The sequence below is a fragment of the Aedes aegypti genome, chromosome 1 (assembly GCF_002204515.2).
Source record: "Aedes aegypti strain LVP_AGWG chromosome 1, AaegL5.0 Primary Assembly, whole genome shotgun sequence".
Taxonomy (NCBI): domain Eukaryota; kingdom Metazoa; phylum Arthropoda; class Insecta; order Diptera; family Culicidae; genus Aedes; species Aedes aegypti.
In genome coordinates, this window is record NC_035107.1 from 25,248,806 (window position 1) to 25,274,663 (window position 25,858).

The window sequence follows — 25,858 nt, forward strand, 5'->3', positions numbered from 1 at the left end:
ACAGTACTTGTATGGTTCATGATTATGCGGGATGTAAATTCATCTGCAAAATTGAGTTTGCCTCTTGTATGCAAACCAACCAAATAATAATGATTTTGTCACATATATTTCGATCACTTCCACTGAGATATGAGCATACCGTGGACATGTCTTCATTGTACATGTACATGTCGATTGGGTTGTATTGATTTTTGAAGAAAAAAAAAAACAGAATCCGGAGGAGCAAAGCGTGAAGCATGAGAAACTGGAAAGTCAGTAAAAACAAACGTTCTACAATTTCACTCATTGAGTCAGTAATTTCCATCAATCAAAACATATTTTGGTTTACTGGGTTACCGAAAAATCCGTTGTTTCAAAACCCAGTAAAATTTTACTGGGGTCGGTAATCTGAATTGGCTGTGATACATTTGTTATAGCGTTTCAACAGTGGAATTCATAAAGTGGCGAAATTTTGGCGAAATTTCATCATCGTTCATAATAGATTTGTTTTGGTAGACTCTTGACATGAACGTCATGACACTAAGCCGTTTATAAGCATTGACAGCCGTTGTATAGACACAGGGTTTACAAGTAACGTAGCGTTGTGTGGGACAAAATTTAGATTCTTGCTCCAGTCCACTTTTTGGATTGCATTTGGGTCCATTAACAACTGTGCAAAATTTCAGCTCGATCGGTGAAACTATATTTTAGCGCCAGCCGTTCAAAGTTTGTATGGGATTTACTATGGAAAAACTTACTTTTGCGAAAGAAAATCGCCAGAGGTCGCCCATTTACCTCTATAACAATTTTGAGTGAGAGGTAATTTTACCATGAAGAATATTGCCGAAGACCGCGAAACAATCCGACATTTGTGAAAAAAGTTATTCAATGAAAACCTATTGGCAAGGCGACGTTGATTAACACGTAATGCGTGGTATGCACCTGAAACGTAAAGCGCTCAAGTAAAATTTCTCCTTTTTCCCGAAGTAATTTTGACAGCTGATCCAGTATGAGCGAAATGTCACTTTTACTTGCGGAATAATTGAGCGGCACATTTTTCCGTACGGAAAAGTGACAGCTCCATTTGATTTGTACAGCAGGCGTTACCGATGTTATGAAATCAGCTCTACTTCTCAGCAGCGTACAGCTCAAGTAATTTCGGTAGCGGAATCATTCTTTGACCGTTTCTTTTCCTATCCTTTTGCACAGTACTTATGATCAGCGTACCGGCCATAAAGGAATAACAATAATTACAAAATTGGGAAAAATTTCCGATGACTTTTTTCACAAGCATCTTAAAAATACCTACAGTGGCCCAATTTCATATTCGTACAGGATACTGTTTCCACATCAAGTTAGTAAAAAACTATTAGATGAAGTATTGAGCTACAAATACTTTATCCACATTGAAGGTAACAGGTGTTATCTATTGTTTGCCAATCACAAAATGTTTCCATTTACATTCATCTTTGAATTAATAGAAAAGTATTGAATTGATGTCTAAAATTTACACAATTCCATATTCGTACACCTACCAAAATTCATACGCACAACGTTCAAAACTAAATTTAGAAGCTCTATTTGATTACTTCAAAATGCTTTATTATGATGTTCAGATGTAGTGAAATACATTTGGACAATTTATTAGTGGACATATATGAAATTTAGGTAAAGTTATGAGAAATGCCAGTTTTCTAATGATTTTTGCTATTAAATCTTATAATTCGAACAATAACGTTTATTTTTGTCATTGGATTCAATCTATAGATTATACTCGTAGATAGAAATTTAGTTGAAATATATATTGTTTACTGAAATCAGAAAAAGTTTTTATCCCTTTTTAGTTCAGAAAATGGTTGTGCCATAAGTTCAAAACTCTTCTAAAATGATATTTTTAATCAATGTAAACCAAATTTTCATTCTAAACAACAGGTTAATGTTAATTTTGAATTTGTCTGTAAATTAATTTGAACTACGAACTTCGTTTTACAATAAAGTACCCTAAACTACGCTGTACATACCTCCACATAATTCATGTCATCGTAATATTCAATTATCTATGAAATAATATTCAAATTATATTCAAAATAGCACCCTATTTTGCAATTTATTGATTTTATAATACAAAATACAAAATAACTTGAATGAGCAGAGAGCATTGATATACTATTTAATAGAATATATCCTGTTGTTTTCATCATTAAAAAAAACGTTTGTGTTGCGGTTATGGCAATAATATTTATTCTTTAAATCTCTATAATCATGTTTGGTAGTAAAATGTAAATTAAAAATGATAATTACGCAATGTTTTGATGGGAACATTAACTATGGATTATGTTTATACATTTAGGAGCCAAACATAAAGAAATTGACTAAAATTTTTGGTTTTGGATTTGTTATAAATGTTATACTACCTAAGATTCAAAAGTATAAGTTGTCGGTATCCACTCCTAGCTACTCTAAAACTGATTATAATTTTTTGAAACTTGTGCAATATTCGCAGTTATCATTCTTAAGGAAGTGATGTTGAAAAAAATGCAATTTATTGTTCGACTTACCGAATATTTTAGCAAAAAAACATGGGAAAACGGGTATTTTTCTTAAATTTACTTAAGTTTCAAATATGTCCGCTTTTAAATTTTCCAAATGTATTTTACTGCATCTGAACAACACAACGAAGAGCTTAAGTAATCATCTAGTCCATTAAAAATTAGTTTTGAATGCTGTATATTTCTTTTTTGTTAGGTGTACGAATATGGAATTGGGTCAATTATAGACACAATCTCAATACTTTTCCATTATTCCAAAGATTTAAGCAAATGAATACAGTTTGTCAATGCCAAACAATAGGTGAACCTATAACCTTCATTATTGATAAAGTATGTCGAAGTCCATGCACCATTTAATAGATTTATACCAACTTGATATGAAAACAGTGTCCCGTACGAAAATGAGATTGAGTCACTGTATCTAGGTCTGCGTTCAGAATTTTTATAGAAGACAATGGGCGACCTCTGGCGATTTTTAATTGCAAAGTAAGTTTTCCCATAGTAAATCCCATACAAACTTTGAACGACTGACGCTAAAATGTAGTTTCACCAATCAAGCTGAAATTTTGCACAGTTGTTCCGGGACCTAAACGGAGTCCAAAAAGTGGACTGGAGCGAGAATCTAAATTTTTCATATAACTGTGTTCCAGGCCGATACCCATATATGGCTACTTTCAGAGCTTGAAAGTCACTGTGCCTAAAGGCATTATAAAATGTCCTATGATGCTAGTTGGCACTGAAAAGCCTCCGATCGGCTCATATATCGCTTATAACTAAGACAAGACGTGACAGGTCAAAGTACAAAAACGAAACCAATTGCCTCTCAAAAAAGACCATTTCTCATTGGTCGCTTTGGCAAAAGCCTACTTTCACATCGTTGAGTTGGATTGCAACAGGGCACTTTGTTGTTAGCCCGGCCGTGTTGCTAGTTCATAGATTAAAGTTTGCATCAAAAGTTTGGAAATTTTTCATGGAATCATTTTGTTTCAAATCTATTTTTATTCGATATTAAGTTCAAAGCATGTGTTCATACAATAAACATATAAAAAATACCTAATTTAGACCAATATGATGGAAATTGTGTAAATTTTCTCCAAAAATATCGGCGGTTCTGAATTTCAACCTGAGTTTTTTAAAATAAAGCATCCTCTATTGCAGTAAATGGATGAAGCGTGTAAGAAACAGTCAAATTATGCGCCTTGATATTTGAATTTGTTCACAAGATTTGCTCAAAAAGGATACTGGTAACACTGGCTATTGTATCGTCAAGGTTATCGGCTTAAAAACAACCGGGCAGTCTTAGTTGAGCTGTCAAGTCCTGTCCTAGGCTTATAACAGTGCTTATTGGTTACCCCCTGAGACGAGACTCGCGAAGACGGTCTTCTTTTTCTGTGATTGCTGAGTTTTTTTCTTATTCCACTTTGTGTTTATACCAATTATGCGCAAGCCGTTCAAACTCTCACATGAACCTCTCAGCAAAAAATGATTGAGTTTGCATCACATCGAATCATAAATAGCCGTTTGAGTGAAATTTCATGCCAGCAAACGTAGCAGACATTAGAAATAATTAATCTTCTGCTTAGATTTATCAGCAACTTTGGAAAAAACTGCTCCGTTGATTGAGGTTTTTAATAACAATTTACTTTGATCACAATACTTTTCACGTTTTCACCCATAAAAACGGTGGGCTGCATTTGACGTTTCGTGAGAGGGGAATCTGGGCTGCATATGACGTTGATATTTTTCCTCTTCGCGAGTCTCTCTCAGGTTACCCCTAAACAAGCCACTTGACGCACGCAGGAACTTCTCAATTATTTTGTGTAGCTTTGTTTGAGCGTGTTCACGCCCGCGCGCGCAGATCCTCGGCGATGTCACATCGTTTGTCAAAATTCACGGTGAGTTCCCCGGCCGTCGCGACGCCAGTTGAGTTCTGAAAACAGAGCAGCAGTAGCAGAACGCACGACGCGAATACGCCAGCAGTAGTGAGCGAGCTGCAAGAGAAGAGGCGTTTTGATGGCTCACGGCACGATTCGCGACGACGACGCCCCTAGTGTTGTATGCTGGCAAGTTTGTTCCACTGGATCGCAGGTTTGGCACTGATTTTATTTACGATCCACTATCTGTACTACATCGTGACGGCACTACTACGGTCACCATCCAGTGGCCCCAGCAGAACCTACGCCGCTGGCCATCAGATGCAGTCCGAGGACGCAAAGTATATCAAAAAGTGAGTAGATAAACGACTGATTATGAAATATTTTCTCTTGGGGGCCCCAGTCAGTAGCTCTCGTCGTACAGCAACTACTAGGTAGAGTTCCAGTTATTGATTTTTCCGTGCTTGTTTTTTTTTTCGTTTCGTTTCGATGCCATTGGGGTAAAAAACGATTCCACAGACGATGGAAGGGTGGAACCATCGAGCCACATCCGACGGAGAAGGCCCTCATCGTGAACTATAAACTGGAGGCGGCCGTTTTCGGGGAACCCGGAGATCCCATGCTGGAGGATAGGAAGGTGAGTCATTTTGGGGGCATCGAATTTCTTTCGACAGCAAGTGCATCTGGGGGCGGTTAGTGGGCGGAGTGTGGGGAAGAAGAGACGAAAATGTTGCTGGAGCAGGAAGGTGCGTTGTGATGATGGTTCTTTTTTTCGCAAGTGACTTCACAACCAGTCGACGAACGGCAGTCTGCATAGTGGTGTGATTGTGCTGTATCAAGGGCACCGCCGCGAGATGAGAGTTACTAATAAGGAAGTCGCGAGTGGCAAACAGGTATTATGCGATGTGGTGATGGGAACTGTTAAGTGCTGGTGATCTATGTTGATGCTCAAACCGAGGTTATGATGGCGGATTGGAGACCTAGTCATGCAAGCATAGACGACTAATGCTAATTAAACTTGTATGACGAACAATTAGAAGCCGTCAGTTTTGTACTCCGTTTTTTTGTACAAGCTATTATTGGTGAGTTTTGAAAAAAAAAAATGCAAAGAAACAAGGAGTAAATTATCGAATAAACAGTGGAGATAGCATTATTAAGCGGAAGGATCTACCTAGAATTTTGGATATAGTTAACAGCATTCACAAGAATATCAAGTTCACCAACGAGAAGGAGAAGGACGGAAAACTACCGTTTTTGGATCTACTTGTCATCAGGGAAGAAAGTTCATCGTTCAACTTCATAATCTATCAAGCCTACAAACACCCAGCGAGTCATCTACAAATCGAATCATTTGTTCTAGCATAAGATTGCAGCGTTTCGACACATGGTCCACAGGATGGAGACTCTTCCCCTCAGCGAAAACGGTAAAACTAAGGAACTAGAATATATTTTTGAGACTGCATGGATCAACGGATAAAAGGAAAGGACAGTAAAAGCCATAATCGACAAAAAGAAAAGACAGCATACTCGGAGTACTTTGGTGACATTCACCCCTATCGCCGAACCCATGAAGAGAATCTCCATCTCATACGACAGACACATCAGCTCCGCCCACAGCTAAGGAATTTCGGAATTGATTTGGTGTTTTCCATCACAGACAACCAACTTAAGACTTCGTTAGGCTCTACCAAGGATCCGTTTAACACACTGAACAAAACTAGCATTTACAAAATCAGTTGTCCTCACTGCAGCAAGGTCTATGTTGGTCAAACAAAGTGATCTCTCGATATTAGATTCAAGGAACACAGCAGAAATAGGAAAAGCTCAGAAGACGATCGACAAGGAGATGACTCACGATTTTAAATCTAAGGTAGCAGAACATGTCTTTTCAAAGGGTCATCAATTACGACGGCGGATATCAACATTTTGCGAAATGTTTCTTCACTTTGAAAATTGGACCTACGACGCTACTGAACAGAGACCAAAGCAACAGCAATACGTGGCGTTTCATCTTGATAACTAAAAATCGTTCCCATGTCAGGGGCGGATGATCATGGTCCGATTACCAGAGCAGGACTCTAAGCTAAACTATAAACTATGGCCCTTCGAACATTTAGGGGGAATGGTCATCCGAAAATCTAGAAGGTTGGTGTCAGGCCCTGCAAGCCAACCGTGAAAATACATCAGCACAGGAACGTCAAAAAGAGAATATGGACCAGAACAATCGGCAAAGACCACAGCAACGGAAATGAACTAGCGATTGTTAACTCGGTACGTGGAACTGCAAATCTCTAAACTTCATCGGAAGTACTCTCCGATGTACTGAAGATCCGCGGTTTCGGAATCGTAGCGCTGCAGGATGTGCGCTAGACATGAGCAATGGTGTGAACGTTTATAGGTAGTCATACCGTCTACCAGAGCTGCGACAACACACGTGAGCTGGGAACAGCTTTTATAGTGATAGGCAGGCGATATGCAGAGGCGCGTGATTGTGTGATGGTCGATCAACGAAAGAATGTGCAATTTGAGAATTAAAGGCCGATTTTTTTACATCAGCATAATCAACGTGTATAGCATACTCCTGAAGCACTTATGATGACATGGACACATTTTACGCGCAGTTCGAACGCGAGTACAACCGCTGCCCAAGTCACGATTTGAACGCTCAGGTTGGCCAGGAGGACGGTTGGAAAGTTCAGCACCCACCGGCTGATGAACGAGAACGGCCTACGACTGATAGATTTTGACCTCCAGACCTCCAAAAACATGGCCATTCGTAGCACCTATTTTCAACATAGCCTCCCGTATCGTTACATCTGGAGATCACCACAGCAGATGGAATCACAAATCGACCACGTTTTGATCTATGGACGGCACTTCTCCGATATAACCGACGTCAGATTACCTAGCGCGACTGACCCAACCGATCGTCGCCACCGCATACGCGCAGAACCTCGAGGCAGCGTTGCCGGAAAAGGGCGAGCTTGAATACCATAGAAGCAGCCATCAACAACGCAGTTGAGAGCATCGTCGGATAGAGATGGGCAAAAAGAATCGGAGCCGTTCACAAGATCCGGATCACTTAAAAGAACCAGAGATTCGTGGCTCTTATTTGGTGAGAGTCGGTTCATTTGCTCAGCATGGATCAGACAAAAATTGATCATGAAAAAGAACGAACCGATTATTTTTCCTATTCCCCTTCGTTCGCTTCTCGGGTTCATTATAACGCTTGTCACGTGCCTTGTTTTGCGCGAAACGCCACACAGGCAAGCACAGCTTTCTGCCGCTCAATACTCTCAGCGCTCTCAGCATAGACAGATACATTTGCTCCGCCCACTTGTATACAAGCAAATGATAGATAAAGAGAAAAAGTGCTCACTGCAATAGGCCAGGAGAAGTGGATGAACTTGTCATTCATTTTCCTGTCAATTTTCTTACAAAATCTACTTTTCTCTGCTATAAATTCACTCTAGGTGAACTTCCCCTGGCCTACGGAAAAGCACATTTTGCTTCTTCCTTGTGGTTCGGGTAGGGGAAATCGGCCGAGTATATCGTGAGTTTCTGGGGAAGAAGGTAGAATGAGAATGAGAGAGAGTGAAAGATACTAAAGGTACGACGCATGTCGCGCATCAGGGATATATCCGCTCTTTTTCCGTTTGCTCGGATCAGTTAGCTCTTTCTTTGTGAGCCGCTGTACCACTGAACCGCTCAAAAGATCCGGTTCACTAAAATGAATGATTCGGATCGGATCCGTTCACTAAAATGAGCCGTTTTGCCCATCTCTAGTTGTCACTATTATTACGTTTATTATAGTGTGTTTTTCTCGGCGAGTTCACCACTGAATATATGCCTTGTGGGTGTCAATTGAATATTTGAAGTAACCTGGCCTATTAAAAAAGTGGGTTGAATAAATCTTTCAAATTTAATTACTTGTTTTGGTGTATAGTATTTGGATAAATATTGAACTATTTTTGAAAGACTTGTTAAACCAATTAATAATACCTAGAACCTATAATATTTGAATCATTTTGTTTTGCTCTAGTTACCGGTAAAATGAGATATTGAACTTTAAATTTATTAAAAAAAAAGAGTGGAAAGAGGAAGTAATGTAAGGAAGTAGAGTAGGCAACATCGTATGATAAGTAGGCTTGAAAAAAACGTGAGTATGGAAACCAAGAAAAACATATCTACTGTCAGTTATTGATCTAATCTTAGCTTGAACAGACGTTGTTCAATTTACTACAGTTGCTAGTATCCAATCTACGAAGTACAGTTGACTTTCCACATCTCGATATTTCTCCTTATGTCGATGATTTTTTCGGTTCCTTCATTCTGCATACATTTTTACTCTCCACATCTCGATATCCTCCAATATCTCGATGTGATTTTCATTCACGATTTTATCACCGTATGTCGATATGCCCATTATCAAAGGTTACTAGACTAAATTTTAGGGATTCAAAACAATTTGCAAAGACGAAATGACGTCTTGTTTGTTTTTAATTTTCCTGGCAATGGAGTGATTTTCAATCTAGTATTCATTAAAAAAATTTCTATGCCTTGATCTCTCCCTATCTCGATGGTCACTTCGATATCGAGATGTGGAGAGGCGACTGTATACCGTAACTATGCCAACGCTAACGATGTCCAGCCCTTGAACATATCCTTGTACACTATATTTGATATTTACCTCAAGGCTTTTAAGTGTTGAACGGAAACCCAGCGCAATTAATCGGCTGTCGGTCCGTCGAGCAAGAAAAGCTATTATTCACACATATTTTGTAAACTATTTCATAACCACATAAATTGGATTCATATAATGAGACAAAACATAATAAATTTTGCTAATATGTTAATTACACCCAGATTTTGTTCCAATCAATATCGCGCCTAGTATGTATCGCGTGACACCTGAAAGGTCCATGCAACATACCATACGGAGGGGACGGACCTGGTATAGTGGTTAGAACACACGCCTCTCACACCGAGGACCTGGGATCGAATCCCATCCCCGAGATAGTCACTAAAAATTTCAGTGACGACTTCCTTCGGAAGGGAAGTAAAGCCGTTGGTCCCGAGATGAACTAACCCAGGGCTAAAAATAAAGATAGAAAAAAAAACATACCATACGCATGTATGGCGTTGGCGCTTTCTCTTCCAACAGCAGACGTCGTGACGCCAGTTGCGCGCGTTTTCTCGGATCTCGCAAACCGCGCCATGGGCAATGTCTCTCTCGGGTGCACAAAGTGGAGTGTACCAGATTTTACCTATACAACGCTACAGTTGGTTTAGAAATGTCAATACAAATGCACATTCCTGCTGTGTTCATACACGCTATATTCGTGCAAAAGAGAGAGTACATGGCTGAACTGGTTATTCTCTGGAATACGATAGAGACACGCATGGTAGTTTGTTTGCTTTGCTGTTTTTGCTTGCTGGTTGTGCGAGTCCATGGGAGAGAGAATCAAACGGTGGAGACTGGGTTTGTTCCCTGAGGGCGATGCACCAATTAGGCAAGGAACATTCTCAAGCAACAGCATATTATGAATGTTGCAAGTATTGGGAATTATAATGTATATTTTTATTTTATTAGTTTGAAATCTTCGACAGTGTAGAATTATATTACGCAGGGTGTCCATCCATCCGGGAAATCCGGGAAAAGCGGGAAAAACCCGGGAATTCCAAATGACCGGGAAAAATACGGGAAATACCCGTGAAATTGTCGAACACACCGGGAAAAGCAATACGGGCGAAACTATAAAATTTTGTAAGAGGAACACGACTGCTTAACAATTCACACTTTGTAGCAAAACTGACATTATGACTTTTTGTGAGTTGATGGAGTTAGTTTTTCTAGCAAAATCCTGTAAAAAAATCATTGGTTTTCAGAAGATATCTGGGAAATTTTTTCTCACATTTTTCACCGATTCCTTTTTAGATCTTTTGTGAATTTCTGGCTGAAGACATTGAATATTATTGAATTGAATTGAATCATAGGAAATCTTATGGGATGTAATCGAATCCTTGAAAAAATCTAGAAAGGTACTTAAAGATTTCTGGCAAGGTTCTTGGTAGGATGCTTAACAAATTTCCATTAAGGCTCATGAAATTGATAATATCTTTGTAAGAATCCTAACGGAAATCGGAGCGAATATTTTGCGGATTCCATAAAAGACTTTTTGTAAATTCTTAAAAAAATTTTGTTTCTCATGAAATTTTTTAAAAATTTCCTAGCAGTTGATGAAATTATTTTTTTTGTAATTTCTTAGGAAATCTGAGTGGTTTCTTACTGAAATCCTGGACTTCCTGGTGGATTCCTAGAGACGCTATTACTGATTTTTGATGAAGCCTTGTTTGGATTACTATAGGGTGTCCCAGAATGTATGGGCACGACTTTGATAATGAAAATCATAGTACTTTTCCAAAAAATCAAATGTTTTTATATTTTTGTATTTTTGATTTTAGAAAATCAATTCTTATCTGCTCAGCACAGACCCTACATTTTGTTTTTTTTTTTTAATAACTAGTAAAATATGTTTTTATCAAAATCTTTCGCCGTGGTGATTTCAAGTACATTGTTTTACTTAATTTTTTGTTTGAAATTTTATTTGGCTTTGTTATGCTTAAGTTTAAAATTTCAATTTGAATAAATGATAATCCGATCAATTATCATATCGTTGCTAATATTTTTTTTTCGCTATTTTTGAAATGGAACAAATTTTGTAAGTCGCTCAAAAATAACGCGATTCGTGCAAGACTGGTAGAAGATGCTTCAAATAAATGTTACAAAGTCAACACATTAACAATTAAATTGAACATTAAAAAATCGCAATCTACTCTTGTTGGGTACAGTAATCAAATGTGTAACAATAAGATTTTCATTTTCACTAGTCTTGAAATGGCAGCATGGTGAAGTCGTGCCCATACTTTCTGGGACATCCTATTGTTTAATTAATCTACAGTCTTTATGAGGTCCCTGACGAGATTTCTTATGGTTTTCTGTAGATTTACCAAATTCTTACTGTTCTTGATAACGAATAGCTTGCAAGATCCAGTATGAATTCAAGGGGCAGATTTTTGTTTTGTTCTTGACGTTATTCTTCGAAAAATCGTTGATGGATTTCTGCTAAGATGCTTGTTTGGATTTTCGTCATTTTTAGCAAGCAAGCCATTAAAGTTTTTTTATGGCATGATATCAATTCAAAGTTATGCCATAACTCAAAAACCAAATCATGTCAAATTTTGTCGTTTTGTAGAAATAATTAACTTTTTTTCATATTATTTTTAAATGTCACCTATGATATCGGTATCCTTTACCCTTTCGAATGAAAGTACTGTAAGTATCAGGTATCAGGTATCAGAAGGCCGGCTCCAAAGGCACGTTCCCCACCAGTTGGGAGATTTGTGCCATCGCCATATTTGAGCCTATTTCATCATCTACCCGATGGGAGAGGAAAGGGAAGGGAAAGATGGGAGGAAATAGGAGTGGGGTCCCTTGAAGAGGGAAGATCGCATAAGCGAAAAGAGAGCATGTAGCTCCATACCACAATGGGTTCGAACAGCGCCCTAAAAAGGGCACTGCAAAACGCATGAGCGTAAAGAGAGCCTATAGCTCATTACCACAGCGGGTTAAGAATAACAGGATGTCCTGAAGATTCAGGCTTCTGTATTCAGTTTCACTTAATAAGTGTTTACCAAGTAATTGGAATCGCATTTGCGCAAAAACTGGACAGTTACATATCAGGTGATACGAAGTTCCATAATCGGAGTCACAACTATCACACACAAATGAGTCAGCACGCTGAATATTTGCCATGTGATAGTTGAGTCGGCAGTGTCCTGTCAACGCTCTGACCAAGAGACTGCAATTCTGCTTTGACAGATTTGTTAAATACTTCGCCACCTTTGGAGATGGCTCAGTTATGTACAATTTTGTTTGACGACATGACTCCAAACTATTCCAATATTGCTTGTGCTGAGTTGCCGCCCAAGAATTTATCTGAAGCTTCACCCAGCACTTCGAAATTGGAATAGCCGGCTCAGGGCCAATGAAGTCATGCGATGCTCCATCGCGAGCTAGCTCATCAGCCAATTCATTTCCAACGATGGAAGAATGGCCAGGTACCCATACAAGGTTTACAGAGTTGACTGAATTCAGTTCCTCAATTTGAGTTCGACATGCGATAACAAGCTTCGACCTTGAGTTGGCCGAAGCGAGAGCTTTTATAGCAGCTTGACTATCTGAACAGAAGTATATGACTTTACCCATTACGCGCTGTTGAAGTGCTGATTGCACTCCACACATAAGGGCAAATATTTCCGCCTGAAAAACGGTGCAGTTTCTACCAAGTGAGTAAAACTGATTCAGCCTTAGCTCACGAGAATATACTCCTGCACCAGCTCTACCTTCAAGAAGGGAGCCATCAGTGTAACATACTATATTGTTTGATATACTTCTTTCCAAATAGCCAGACGTCCACTCTTCCCGTGAAGGGAATTGTGTGATAAATGTCCTGTAAGGAAAGTGACAAGCAATTGTGAGATCACTTGGAGCAAGGACAATTTTGTCCCAATTCACTAAAAGTGGAAACAACGAAGTATGTGTAGATCTACGATTCACTGGATTTTTCTCCAGTAGATCCAGTACCCATAAACGGTAAGAGCAAGAAAGTGCTTCTTGTTTAAGATATATGTGTAGTGGCGCAACGTCGAAAAGGGCCTCGAGCGCTGCTGTGGGAGTTGTAGAGAACGCACCAGACATCGCCATCAAGCACATCCTTTGGAGATGGCCCAATTTTGATTGGATTGTTCTCACTTCGCCCTTTTGCCACCACACAAGACATCCATATGCCAATATTGGTCGAACAACTGTTGTGTAAATCCATTTGATATATTTGGGTTTGAGGCCCCAAGTTTTACCAAAGGTTCGCCGGCATTGACCGAAGGCCATGCAAGCTTTTTTGACTCTGAAATCAATGTGAGGTGTCCATGAAAGTTTGGAATCTAGAATGACTCCGACATACTTTACTTGATCAGTCACATTAATCTCAGTGCCAAAAAGACGTAAAGGTCGAATTCCATCACGGTTTCGTCTTTCTGTAAACAAAACAATAGATGTTTTATTCGGGTTAACCGAAAGGCCATATTGGCGACACCAACTCTCGACTACCTGAAGTGCACTTTGCATCAGGTCGAATAGGGTGGTTATGCACATACCAACTATCAGAGCTAGATAGTCGTCGGCAAATCCATAAGTTGGAAAACCGCTATTATTGAGTTGCCTCAATAGCGTATCTGCTACGAGATTCCACAAAAGTGGTGATAAGACTCCCCCTTGGGGGCATCCGCAAACACTCAATTTTCGAATCGCTGCTTGACGCAATGTCGAGAAGAGATGTCGGTTTTTGAGCATTTGATGAATCCAATTGGTGACCAATGTAGGTAGCCCATGGTTTCGTGCTGCTTCCAATATGGCATCGAAAGACACGTTATCAAAGGCACCCTCAATATCCAAGAAAACACCCAAGCAGGATTGCTTCTGAGCGAATGCTTTCTCGATATCGTATACAACTTTGTGTAAAAGAGTCACAGTGGACTTTCCAGATTGGTAAGCATGTTGATTCACATGAAGAGGCATGTTTGCCAAATAAACATCACGAATGTGATGATCGATTATGCGTTCCAGACATTTCAGAAGAAAAGAGGTCAGACTGATTGGTCTAAAACTCTTCGCTTCCTCATACGACGCACGTCCTCCTTTCGGGATAAACTTTACAGTAATATCACGCCAGGATCTGGGAATGTACCCGGTAGCAAAACTGCTTACAAGTAGCTTTTTCAAAACATGTTTGATAAACTCAAACCCCTTTTGGAGCAGAACAGGATAAATCCCATCCGCTCCTGGAGATTTGAAAGGAGCAAAACTATTAAGTGCCCATTGAATCGATTCAGTAGTTACGATACTGCGAGCCGAGGCCAGAGACTCGTAACTACATGAAAAGACATTTGGTTCATCCGTAGATGCTATGTCCACACATCCGGGGAAGTGTGTATTGAATAAACATTCTAAAACTTCTTCATCGGAAGAAGTAAAATCACCATTAGGTAAGCGAATTTCGTTCACTTGGAAATCCTTAGATTTTGCAAGGATTTTGTTCAGCCGACTGACTTCACTCAAACTGGAAACATTTGTACAAAGGTTTTTCCAGCCGGATCGTTCAGCAGAACGAAGAGCCTTCTTGTAAGCCTTGCGAGCCGACTTGAACGACTCTGATCCAGCTGAACGGCGTCTGTTCCAACTCCTTCTACATTGTTTCCTGAGTCTAGTCAGATCGGAATTCCACCATGGGGTCCCTCTTGTAGTCTTTACAGACCGCAGAGGACATGCTTCTTCAAAAGCTTCCATAATGTAGGATGTTGTAGTATCAACGGCATCATCCAGATCACTTGGATTTTCAATGGACGGAGAATATCCATGAAATTTGGTCGCAACCAATTCAATATAGAGTTCCCAGTTTGTTGACCGGGGATTCCTAAAACGCAAAGTCTGCGCAGTTACATTTGAATGTTCAAAGAAGATGTAGCGATGATCAGATAATGATTCCTCATCTGATACATGCCAATTCGTCAACTCGTGACTGATTCTATTCGAGCAGAGCGTTATGTCTAACACTTCTTCTCTATTAGAAACCATGAAGGTTGGGCGATTGCCTATGTTAAGTAATCCAAGGTCTGTACTACTTAAGTATTCCATCAGACTGGAGCCTCTCAAATTGATATCTGAGCTGCCCCAGATGATGTGATGAGCATTGGCATCACTGCCCACAATCAGCGGAAGGCCTTTTGTTACGCAGTGTACGACAACTCGTTTGAAGTCATCCGTTGGGGATGGTTCATCATGTGGTAAATATACCGAACAATAGACGTATTTCCTGTTGAGGTCACGAACAGAAACATCGATTGTAACAGCACATACATCTCTGGTAGTTAACTCAGAAATGAGTGTAGCAACGATTGCTTTATTTACGAGCACGCATGCGCGGGGCATGGAGCGCGAGTTTGCCATTTCAAGTTTGCTGAAAGTAGCAAAAACTGGGTCCACAAGGTTACCTAGATAGAAGTTCCCTCTACGAAAGTAGGGTTCTTGAACTAGCGCCACTTGGGCTGCACCATTTTGCATGAGTCTGCAAAGATTGATCGTTGCTGTTCTTTTATGCTGAAGATTGATCTGAGCTAACCTAACCGTAGCCACTACCCAAACTAGGCAGGATTAAGCTTTTTGCAATCTCAGCACGAAAAAGACCAGCAACGAAAAAACCAGATCGGTATCTATTTAAAGTCGCCAAAGGCGAAAGAGCACAGAATACACTGTGTAAAACGCGTCATTTTTAGCAAGCAAGCCATTAAAGTTTTTTTATGGCATGATATCAATTCAAAGTTATGCCATAACTCAAAAACCAAATCATGTCAAATTTTGTCGTTTTGTAGAAATAATTAACTTTTTTTCATATTATTTTTAAATGTCACCTATGATATCGGTATCCTTTACCCTTTCGAATGAAAGTACTGTAAGTAATGAAAGGTTATTTTTACTGTGCCAAACATTTTTTTCAAGGCTCTTTTAAATATACTAGAGATCTTTTTGTAAGAAAAGTTGATTGATATTTTCTAAAAAATCTAAGACCTGGTGCAAGTTGAACTTCAACAAATTTTCAGTTCTGTAAAGTTTGCTAAAAATCTTTACTTTGTCTATTATATTTTTCAATCAACAGTATATCTGTTTGTCCAAAACTGTTTGGAAATTGAAGCTGTCAGTTTACAAACCACAGAATTTTGAAGACTTTAAAAAATTCCTAAATATTCCAAATTTGAACAGTTTGTACGAAAAAATTGGAGATTTGCAAATGTTTTGATCGATTCGTTATACTCAATATTTATCATCCAATAGAAAGCAGCTTGAGAATTCGTAAATCTTTTCTAAGAAGAATAGGTCTACATAATCCTCTAATCTATTTGTTACAATATTTATGAAACTGCAGTTACATTTTTTATAGTAAATATTTCAGGAACTTGTTAATATCTTCCATTATTCGACAATCTATATACTGGACAATCTACATATTGACCAATGCAATGGTGTCTGATATGATCTAACTGCATAAAGTTTTTTTTTTAAGTGAAAACAAAAATATTATGCATTTGATGTTTGAAAACAAATATTTTGAAGGTCTAAACAAATATCACAACCTTCTATACAAATGTCTGGGTCATCAGTCACAAGGACCATGATGTCATCCGGTTTTAAATTTTTGGGCATCTGGGAAAAATCTGGGAATTTGAAAACTGATTTTGAATGGACACCCTGATTACGGACATTCAAGGCCTCAGTGAAGTATAAGCCATTGAAAAGCATATAAATTGAAACGTAATGTACGATACCTGTGTATTATCAGACTTTCAAGACACTTAACTTCCTAACAATGATCTTTCCATAATTCTTATTCCGGATGCAACTTCACTTTTCCTTCATTTTACGGACACTTTGTTTCGAAATCCAGAGGGCTCACAAAAACCATACCTAAAATAGTTAAATTATAAATTAAAATTCCCGATTTCGTAAGAGAAACGTCAAAAAATTGCACATTATAAATTTTATTTTTTCATTTAAAATTATTAAAACGCGCCCGAAAAGTGGGAACTTTTGAACAAGTAATTTTGAAACATTTCAACTGAAACCTTTCCCATACAAAGGAGAGTGTCCGGAATTAGAAGCTGTCCGGAATTTGAATCAGAACGGTATTGAGAATTATGATATGTATATTTTTTATTTAGGTATTAGTTTGAAAATTTTTGACTGTGCAGTGCATCAAGTGCACCTCAAGACGCCACTGCCTCTGAGTCTTTCGTCTGAAATGTGTCTGTTGAATGAATATGTGTTGTGAAAGTCCTACAAGGATACCGACCAGTAACAAGAGTCCCTTATAGGGTCCTAAAGCTCAATTTTAGTACTAAATGCTTAAGTTTAGGCCAGACACACATGTTTACTCAATTTTTAAATGTTTGTTGGTTGGTTTTATATAAACATTTTTTCCCGGATATTGAGATTTTCTCATGGCCCTCAACTCTAATTTGAATGTATTTTGTTTCCCCCGAAATGTCAGATACGAACTATCCCAGTGTTAACAAGTAAAGCCCCTGTGGCGTTTTGGTCGAGTAAATGAGCATCAAACATGATCAAAAATGTCAAGGTTCAAATTGGGACTTATTTGAAAAATTACAGTTTTAATATGATATAAATCTCGCGTTGAGTATCATACAGGCGTATCTGCAGTGATCGATTTCTCTTCGTCGATTTTCTCTTTGCATTATTACACGAAATTCAATCGATTTTCGGAACATTTTACGGTTCGGTACGATGAAGGACGGTGAATACTTTCTACTGAGTCAAAAATAGCAGTTGAGAACAGTCGCCCGGCCAAGTAATTAGCTAAAGAGAAATCGATCACTGCAGTTACGCCCTTACGATACTGAACGCGAGAAATGTTAGTTTAGTGGGAAAAGTTGCCAAAGTAGTAGCAAGAACATAAGACGCTAGAACGCGCTCTACGTATTATTTGATGAAAACAAGATTTTATTAAAAATTACAGAACTCTATTTGTCAAGAAGTATTCCTCTAAATGCCATGATACGCCTGACTAAAGCATTTCTCGAAGACGTATTCAAACAGACTCAAGTAAACAAAGTATATAAACTTACTTTATTGATTATATGTGTTTCGCAGACGAAATTCTATACGTTCCGCTCTAAACCAACTCGATTTTTCACTATTATAAACGTTCTAATTTACAAAGCGATGAAAGTAATGTCGTTTTCGTTTTTAGGAACTGGGTGTGATCAACACATAAACAAACCAACACCAAGCAAATTATAATTCAGTCGAACCTGAATCGGGTTGGGGTTGAAACTGTGATTCAAAACGGGTTGTGCCAGTTCCAACCTAGGCTCAAAAACGAATTCGACATAAGATTCTCCACTTTCGCAACCTAACCGCTACTTTCGCCGCTCCGTTGTATGGGAGACAAAGTGACTTAACCACGAATCAAAACAAAACATTACTTGAGTCGATTTTACACTGATACAAAAATGTCGTAAGTAACTGATTGAAACGGCTTATCATTTTCTCATACAATTTTTGTGGATAATGATAGAAAATACCTAGTGTTTTAACGCGAGCTGATTGCATGCAAAATTTAAACGATGTGCACGGTAAAAAAAATGTTAAAAATGGGATTATTTTAAAACAGTTTAAGAAGAAAGGTTGTGATCCTTCTTAATTAACTTTCTTAAAACATTATGAAAGTTACTTACGTCGATTTGAAAAAGTAATTGAGATTTTATGATAATCCTCCAGAAGGTTCCTGAAATCGGCAAAAACACAAAACTTTTACATGCTAATAATAATTTTTTTCCTATTTTCCCTGCAGGATTGTCAACGGATAATCCGTCTCAAATCGCTGAACGCCAAAACGGACCCGGCCGTCCTGGCCCGAGAAGTGGTGGAAAAATGCGACCTCATTCACAAGTCGCAACTGTCCGACATCGAGCAGATCATCTACTACCTGAAGAATCGTAAGAATGTGGAAAGCCCCGCCACGGCCACCGGTCAGCGGACCGCATCCCGCCCTTCTGGAGGCGTGGTCGGAGGTGCCGGTGGCGTTGGCGGAGGCGCTTCCGGCAAAGCAAGCGCCCAAGATGCGGAAAAGGCCACCATCCGCAACATTGACGAGTATATAGAGTTACTTTATGAGGACCTGCCCGAGAAGATCAAGGGATCGCGACTGATTCTGCAGCTGGCCCGCGATCCCGACAACCTGGGCGAACTGGAGAAGAACGGTGAGTAGGACGGAAATGTACGAGGAAATGCCATGAATCGTTTGCGTCTGACTTCGGTGCGGTGCGTTATGCACCCGCGATTAGCATTTTACATCGCTTCTTATCGCTCGCAGTCGATCATTTCAATTTGTGCGAGTGTTTACCTATAGGGGGGTCCCAAGCTTGAAAAGAGAAAGGTGTTGTAAAAGAGAAGAAAAAAAAAAAGGCGGTAGAGTCGATTGACTTGATTGCGCCCGAGTTCGCTGGAGTGCCGGGTTACATGATCTCGCTGCGTCCAAACAGATCACCCGAACTAGCGGAGAGGGAGGCTTTCGCGCCATATGAAGGTGTTTGGCAATCTCTGAGAGCGATACGCACCAACTGCGTTGTTTGCTAGCAGATTCAGTAAACGAAGAAGAGGTGAATGCCCACAACGAAACAAATCCATCAATAATGACAATGAATTGAAATCGGTGGCTTTTTTGGTTGGCAATAACATTATGGGCAAAAAAGCAGCGATCGATCGTGCGCATCTTTCTCGAAGCACTGCTGATCTTGACCTAGTTACCCAATGATCGAATGATGAATCGGTTGGGGGGCTCTCGATTTGATTGGCAATTAAACATCATGTGTAGTGTGCTATTCCTATATCTAAAAAACAATGCGCTCTCGGGCTAGGCATTGGATATATATAGAAAGCGTTGTGTTTGGATGGGCATCTAATTCTTCCGAAAGAGGTGCACTTTGCGAAAGAGGACCACGTGATTATTGAGCTGAAATCGAATTCAGGTTAACTTCTGCGTTCATGAGTCCTCTCATGGCGTAGTGGTTAACGCGCCCCAACTAGAGATCGGGGAGTCGTGAGTTCGATTCTCACTGAGAAGACGTGTAACTTTTTCGCAAATCTTCACATCAATTTGTCCATCTAATCCAATTGCAAATTATATGTAATGTTTAGCTTTTCGGTAGTTGTTAAACTTCCACTCGGCTGGTTGGCCGTAAACCACGATTCATAATTAAAACAAGTAATTAAACATCATGTTTTTTTTTTTCGCTTTTGCAGAGGCTGTCCTGAGCGCCCTATCGCGGGTTCTCCGCGAGGACTGGCGGCGATCGTTGGATCTTTCCACCAACATAATCTACATATTTTTCTGCTTCTCGACGTACACCAATTTCCATTCGGTGATTGTCAATTACAAGGTAAGTTGATTGATTCGGTTAAGAAATTTCAGTTACTCGTTATCGTGTTTGGTTTTAGATCGGATCGCTGTGCATGGACGTGATCGACTACGAGCTGCGACGGTACGATCAAATGAAGAATGACCTGGATGCCCGGAAGAGCAGCAGTGCCGGCAGTGAAAAGGGCAAGGAAAAGGAGAAGGACGTCAATAAGAGTGCAGAATATTTGGACACGATCATTGATCAGGAGAAACCCAAAGAGATGGAACCTCCTCGGAGGAGGATACCAGAGCTGAAGCAACGGCCCAAATCGGGCAATTGGGCCAGCTATCACGGAAGCATGAGTTCCTCGTTGGTTAAAGCACATAATATGAACAATAGTTATCATGAGCAGTTGAACAAGGAAACGACTGCTTCCAACGATAGTCTCAACAATCAATCGCCCGACAGCGAGAAACCCGATCCAAAGAAGCAGAAAGATGATTATGATAAGATTAACAAGCAGTTCAAGATCTTCGCCAAGAAGCAGGAACAACTTTTAAGAGTGGCATTTTACCTTCTTCTTAACATAGCGGAAAACGTGAAGCTGGAGGAGAAGATGCGCAAGAAGAACATCGTAAAGATGTTGCTGAAGGCGTTGGAACGACAAAACTTCGACCTGTTAGTGCTGGTCGTAACGTTCCTCAAGAAACTTTCGATCGTCCGCGACAACAAGGACGAAATGTACGAACTGAATATTGTGGAGAAGCTCCCGCGTCTTCTGCAGTCGCAGAAAGACCTGGTGCAGGTGACGCTCAAGCTCCTGTTCAATTTGTCCTTCGATGCCCGGCTGCGGGCAAAGATGATACGAGTCGGTTTCCTGCCGAAGTTGGTCACCTTCTTGAGCGACGACAAACACCACGAGATCGTGACCAAGATCCTGTACCACATGAGCCTGGACGACAAGATCAAATCGATGTTCACCTACACGGACTGTGTGCCGGTCGTAACGGATATGCTGCTGTTGAACCTGAACCAGAAGTCCGACCCGGATCTGATCGCTTTGGGCATCAATTTGGCGCTGAACAAGCGGAACGCAGCGATGATGATCGAGAACAACCGACTGCACAATCTGATGTCCCGGGCGTTTAAGTACCAGGACACGCTGATGATGAAGCTGATCCGGAACATTTCCCTGCACGAGTCGCTGAGGATGCATTTTGTGGTAGGTTTGTTGGATATGAAGGGGTCTAAATTCTTTACTGATCTTTGAATTGTATTTTTGTAGGACTTCGTAGGAGATTTAGCAAAAATTCTGACTGAATGTGACGATGAGGAGTTTACCGTCGAATGTTTGGGCATGCTCGGAAATTTGGCGCTGCCCGACTTGGACTACTCACAGATCATTCACAACTTTAACCTTATTCCACTGATTCGGAATATGCTGGTGCCAGGTATGACGGTCAATTCCCTTTCAAATTTCTTAGCGGGAATACTGAATTTCTTGGACATTGCAGGCAAATACAAGGACGACCTGGTGCTGGAAACGGTGGTCTTCCTGGGCACTTGCGCATCGGACGAATCCTGCGCTATGCTGCTGTGCAAAGCGGACGTGATTCTGTCGCTGATCGAGCTGCTCAAGGCCAAGCAGGAGGATGACGAGATGGTGCTGCAGATTGTGTTCGTGTTCCAACAGGTGCTGCGGAACGAGAGCACCCGGGTGTACATGATCAAGGAGACGGAGTCGCCAGCCTACCTGATCGACCTGATGCACGACAAGAACGCCGAGATCCGGAAGGTGTGCGACTTCTGTCTGGACATCATAGCGATCACCGATAACGAGTGGGCCTCGCGAATCAAGGTGCGATCAATTGACTAGGCGAATTTTGGAAAATTCTGATTGGTTTGTATGATTTCAGTTGGAGAAATTCCGGAACCACAACTCCCAGTGGCTGAGTATGGTGGAAACGCAGGAGGAGACGGACGACATCCAGGACTATGGCCCGATGGATGACGACGACGGCGATTTGCCGGCGTACCTGACGGCGGACTATCTGGACCAGTGTATGCTGTACCAATCGGGGGAGTCGAACGATGATGGCGAGGGGAACAATCGGTCCACGTCGGCAATGTCCAACTACAGCAGGCCGATGAGTCGGTAAGTGTTGATGAGCAGTTAATTGATCTAATGTTTCCTACAGATGAACCCTTGTCAAACATGTTCAATCGATGTCACTACTGCAAATAAGAGGATGAACAGAATTACCGTTCCGTCGGCTCTACTGAAGATGAGGCAGAATTATTAGCGTAGCTTGGCAGCAAAGTTACCAGTGCAAGAAAATATATCATGTGAGAAGTTCTAGCGAAGTTAGATGTACGATTGTGCAATGAAGGCTCCGTTGGTATATTTGCGAGAAACGGAAGGGAATCCATCGACGTCATGTTCTGCAATCCTTCACTGGCGGTGATTCGCCGGCGAATACTGGAACTGGAGTTTCCGAAGAGTACACCTATAGCGAGTCCATCAGGCGGTAAGCTACCGCAACTGCCAACGAAAACTTGGAAAAAATAATTACTTCGAAGAAGCACAATACAGCTTTCCGAGCAGCGCGGGTCGCATTCAAACGGGAGATCAAGCTGAGTAAAGTTGGAAGTAATTTACACAAAGCAGTCGGTTTCATCACAAACTCTTATACGCAAACAACTTGCGAAACTCAAAATGGCAGAATATTCATCCATCAGGGATCATCTGAAGACATTGGACTTGCTTATCATGAAACTGAAATCAGCAGGAGTCAAACTTGAAGAAGCTGATCTAATATCACAGCTTTTGGTCACCCTTCCGGAGTAGTACGATCCATTGATGACTGCGTTGGAGAACCTAGATGAAAACAAATTAACCGTGGAGGCTGTTAGAGAACGATTACACAGCGTAACAAAAATGACATTTTTGCGTGTCTCAAGGATCAAATTATGTGTCTCTAGTAGATTTGGGGTTGCTGAATCTGGGGCCATTCTCAGAAATATTCCAGCACGTCACAATTTTTAGCTACAGGTCGCCAAAGTTGTATAAAACAATGGTTTTATTAATGTTTACATGAAATTTAAGGTACAATTTATCATACTTTTTTGTAATCTAATCCACCAAACATGCAAAATAGAACTTGAACTTTCATTTCAGACATAATTTGATTGATATTGCGCGATTAAATTTCGATTAAACCGATTTTTTCAACATGCTTGCAGTCTCCATACAAAATTCTTCGTTTCTTCTATATGGCAAAATACAACAATTCTTCAAACCATCAAAAAATAACTTTTCCGTATCGAAAGTTATACAAACTTTGATGATAAGTATTGTTATACACATAAAGTTTGAATTCTGTGGCAAATTAAGCCAATATATTACCTTACAAGCTGGCAAACTTGCATGCAAGTTGGCTGAAATAGTGTTTTTTTTTTTGCATTTTTCAACAGTCAATATCTCAAAAACTAGACGTGCTATGATATTTCTGAAAACGGCAATGGATTCAGCAACCCTTAATTAAGTGAATAGCGGTATTTTGGTGCTGGAGACAAAAACGTGTTCCGCAGTGTTATTAGCAGAAGATATGAAGAAATGTGATAGAATGATTGAAGTGTATAAGGAAGACTTATCAGCGTTTGAGGGAACCCTCCAGAAGTCACGGAATAGACTACGAAACGGGTCACGGAAGTTCCAAGGAAAGTGTTACAGGTATCACAAAAAGGGACAAAAGGCCAAAGACTGCACATATGAATTCGAATTCGAAGCCAATATTGCAAGTGGCGGTAAAGCTGTTGCGTTCATGGACGGTACGCCAACGAATTGCAGAGCCGGAAGGAAAGTTTCTTTCAAGCTGGACTTCGGTGCTAGTAATCTTGTGAATCGGAAAGAATATTTAATTTCTATGGAGAAGTTGAAGCATCCGATTGAAATTTGTGTGGCAAAAAACGATCAATCCCTTTTTGCTTTGCACAAAGTAAGAATTGTAGAAACCAATAGTCTGGGTGATACGTGCAATATAGAACATGTTCTGTATATCCTGTTGATATAGACAACGAGCATGCCACTCTGCACCTCTTTAAGGTGACATCTTTATGTTGCGCCTCTCTCTGTTGTAGGTCTTTAGCAACAGCAGCATCATTGCGCATCACGCGCCAAAAGCAAAAGTGAAAGTGAATTCGTAGAGTTAACATCGTTGTTGAATAAAGTTCCGTTTATTTCGTAAATTAATTAAACTCGGCATTTCATTCCGCTGTAACCTCAACTCCAATAGGTTATTGGCCCAGTTAGCGTTGGAAGTGCTTGAGTTTTGAGGACATTTGTAGCGTGGTAGTGGATTTTCGGATCGTTCTTTTCGGATCGGAAGTGTCGTCGGTGTGCTTGTGAAAAACAAGATGGCGGACACAAAAAGCGACGGTCGAAAGGTTGAACGACGGAAATTACGCGGTGTGGAAGTTCAAAATGCGTTTGCTTCTAACAAAGGAGAAGCTGCTGAGAGTGGTCATCGATCCGAAACCGGAAGCTGCTGATGCGACCTGGACCTCGGAAGACGAGAAGGCGCAAGCACTGATCGGTCTGGCTTTGGAGGACACTCAGCTAATCCATGTGATGACGAAGCAAACGGCAAAGGAGATGTGGGATGCGCTGAAGGATTACCACGAGCGCTCATCTCTGTCCAGCATAATCCACGTAGTGCGACAGTTGATTACCATCCGGATGGCAGAAGATGGTAACATGGCGGAACATCTCAAGCAGATGACGGCGTTACGGCTCCGCTTGTCTGCTCTGGGTGAGGAAGTGAAGGACAACTGGTTCGTCGCGTTGATGTTGTCCAGTCTTCCGCGATCGTACGACGGTTTGATTGTGGCACTTGAGAGTCGACCGGATGCAGATCTTACAGTGGACTTTGTGAAGGGTAAGCTGCTTGACGAAGGTCGACGTCGTGTCGAAAGTGACTCAAGTGTTGATAATAAGGCTCTGGTGATAAGTTCGGCTAAAACGAAAAGTATGAGTAAGCCGAAAGTGAATAGGGAGTTGTGCCATTATTGCAAGAAGTCGGGCCATTTCCGGCGTGATTGCCAGAAGCTGACACAGGACAAGCGTGGGAAGGAGAAGTCCGATGGCCCGAAGGCAAACGTCGCAATCAATTCTGATTCCAGTTTCGAGGTGTGTTTAGCAGCGGGTAGAGTCGGCGGATCCGGTTTCTGGTACCTGGATTCTGGTGCAACGTCTCACATGACCAGTGATGCATCGTTGTTGGTGGATGTGGATGAGTCCAAGGCAACGGCGGTTTGCTTGGCGGACGGAAAATCCATTGAATCATCGGGAAGCGGTACAGGTAAGCTCGTCTCTTACAACGGAGATGGTGCAAAAATGAATGTGCGGCTCGACAACGTTTTGCA

At 40.6% G+C, this 25,858-nt stretch overlaps 1 protein-coding gene across 1 annotated transcript in view; it reads left to right on the plus strand.

The window, feature by feature from the left end:
• Window positions 1-4,489: 4,489 nt before the first annotated feature.
• LOC5580071 (kinesin-associated protein 3) overlaps window positions 4,490-25,858 on the plus strand; it is a 42,743-nt gene continuing 21,374 nt past the window's right edge. Inside the window, exons 1-8 of the mRNA XM_001654762.2 lie at window positions 4,490-4,755; window positions 4,922-5,039; window positions 18,886-19,294; window positions 20,337-20,473; window positions 20,532-21,656; window positions 21,720-21,885; window positions 21,949-22,292; window positions 22,351-22,589. Coding sequence (XP_001654812.1) covers window positions 4,586-4,755; window positions 4,922-5,039; window positions 18,886-19,294; window positions 20,337-20,473; window positions 20,532-21,656; window positions 21,720-21,885; window positions 21,949-22,292; window positions 22,351-22,589 — 2,708 coding nt within the window. The 5' untranslated portion in view covers window positions 4,490-4,585. The remainder of the gene's footprint in view (window positions 4,756-4,921; window positions 5,040-18,885; window positions 19,295-20,336; window positions 20,474-20,531; window positions 21,657-21,719; window positions 21,886-21,948; window positions 22,293-22,350; window positions 22,590-25,858) is intronic.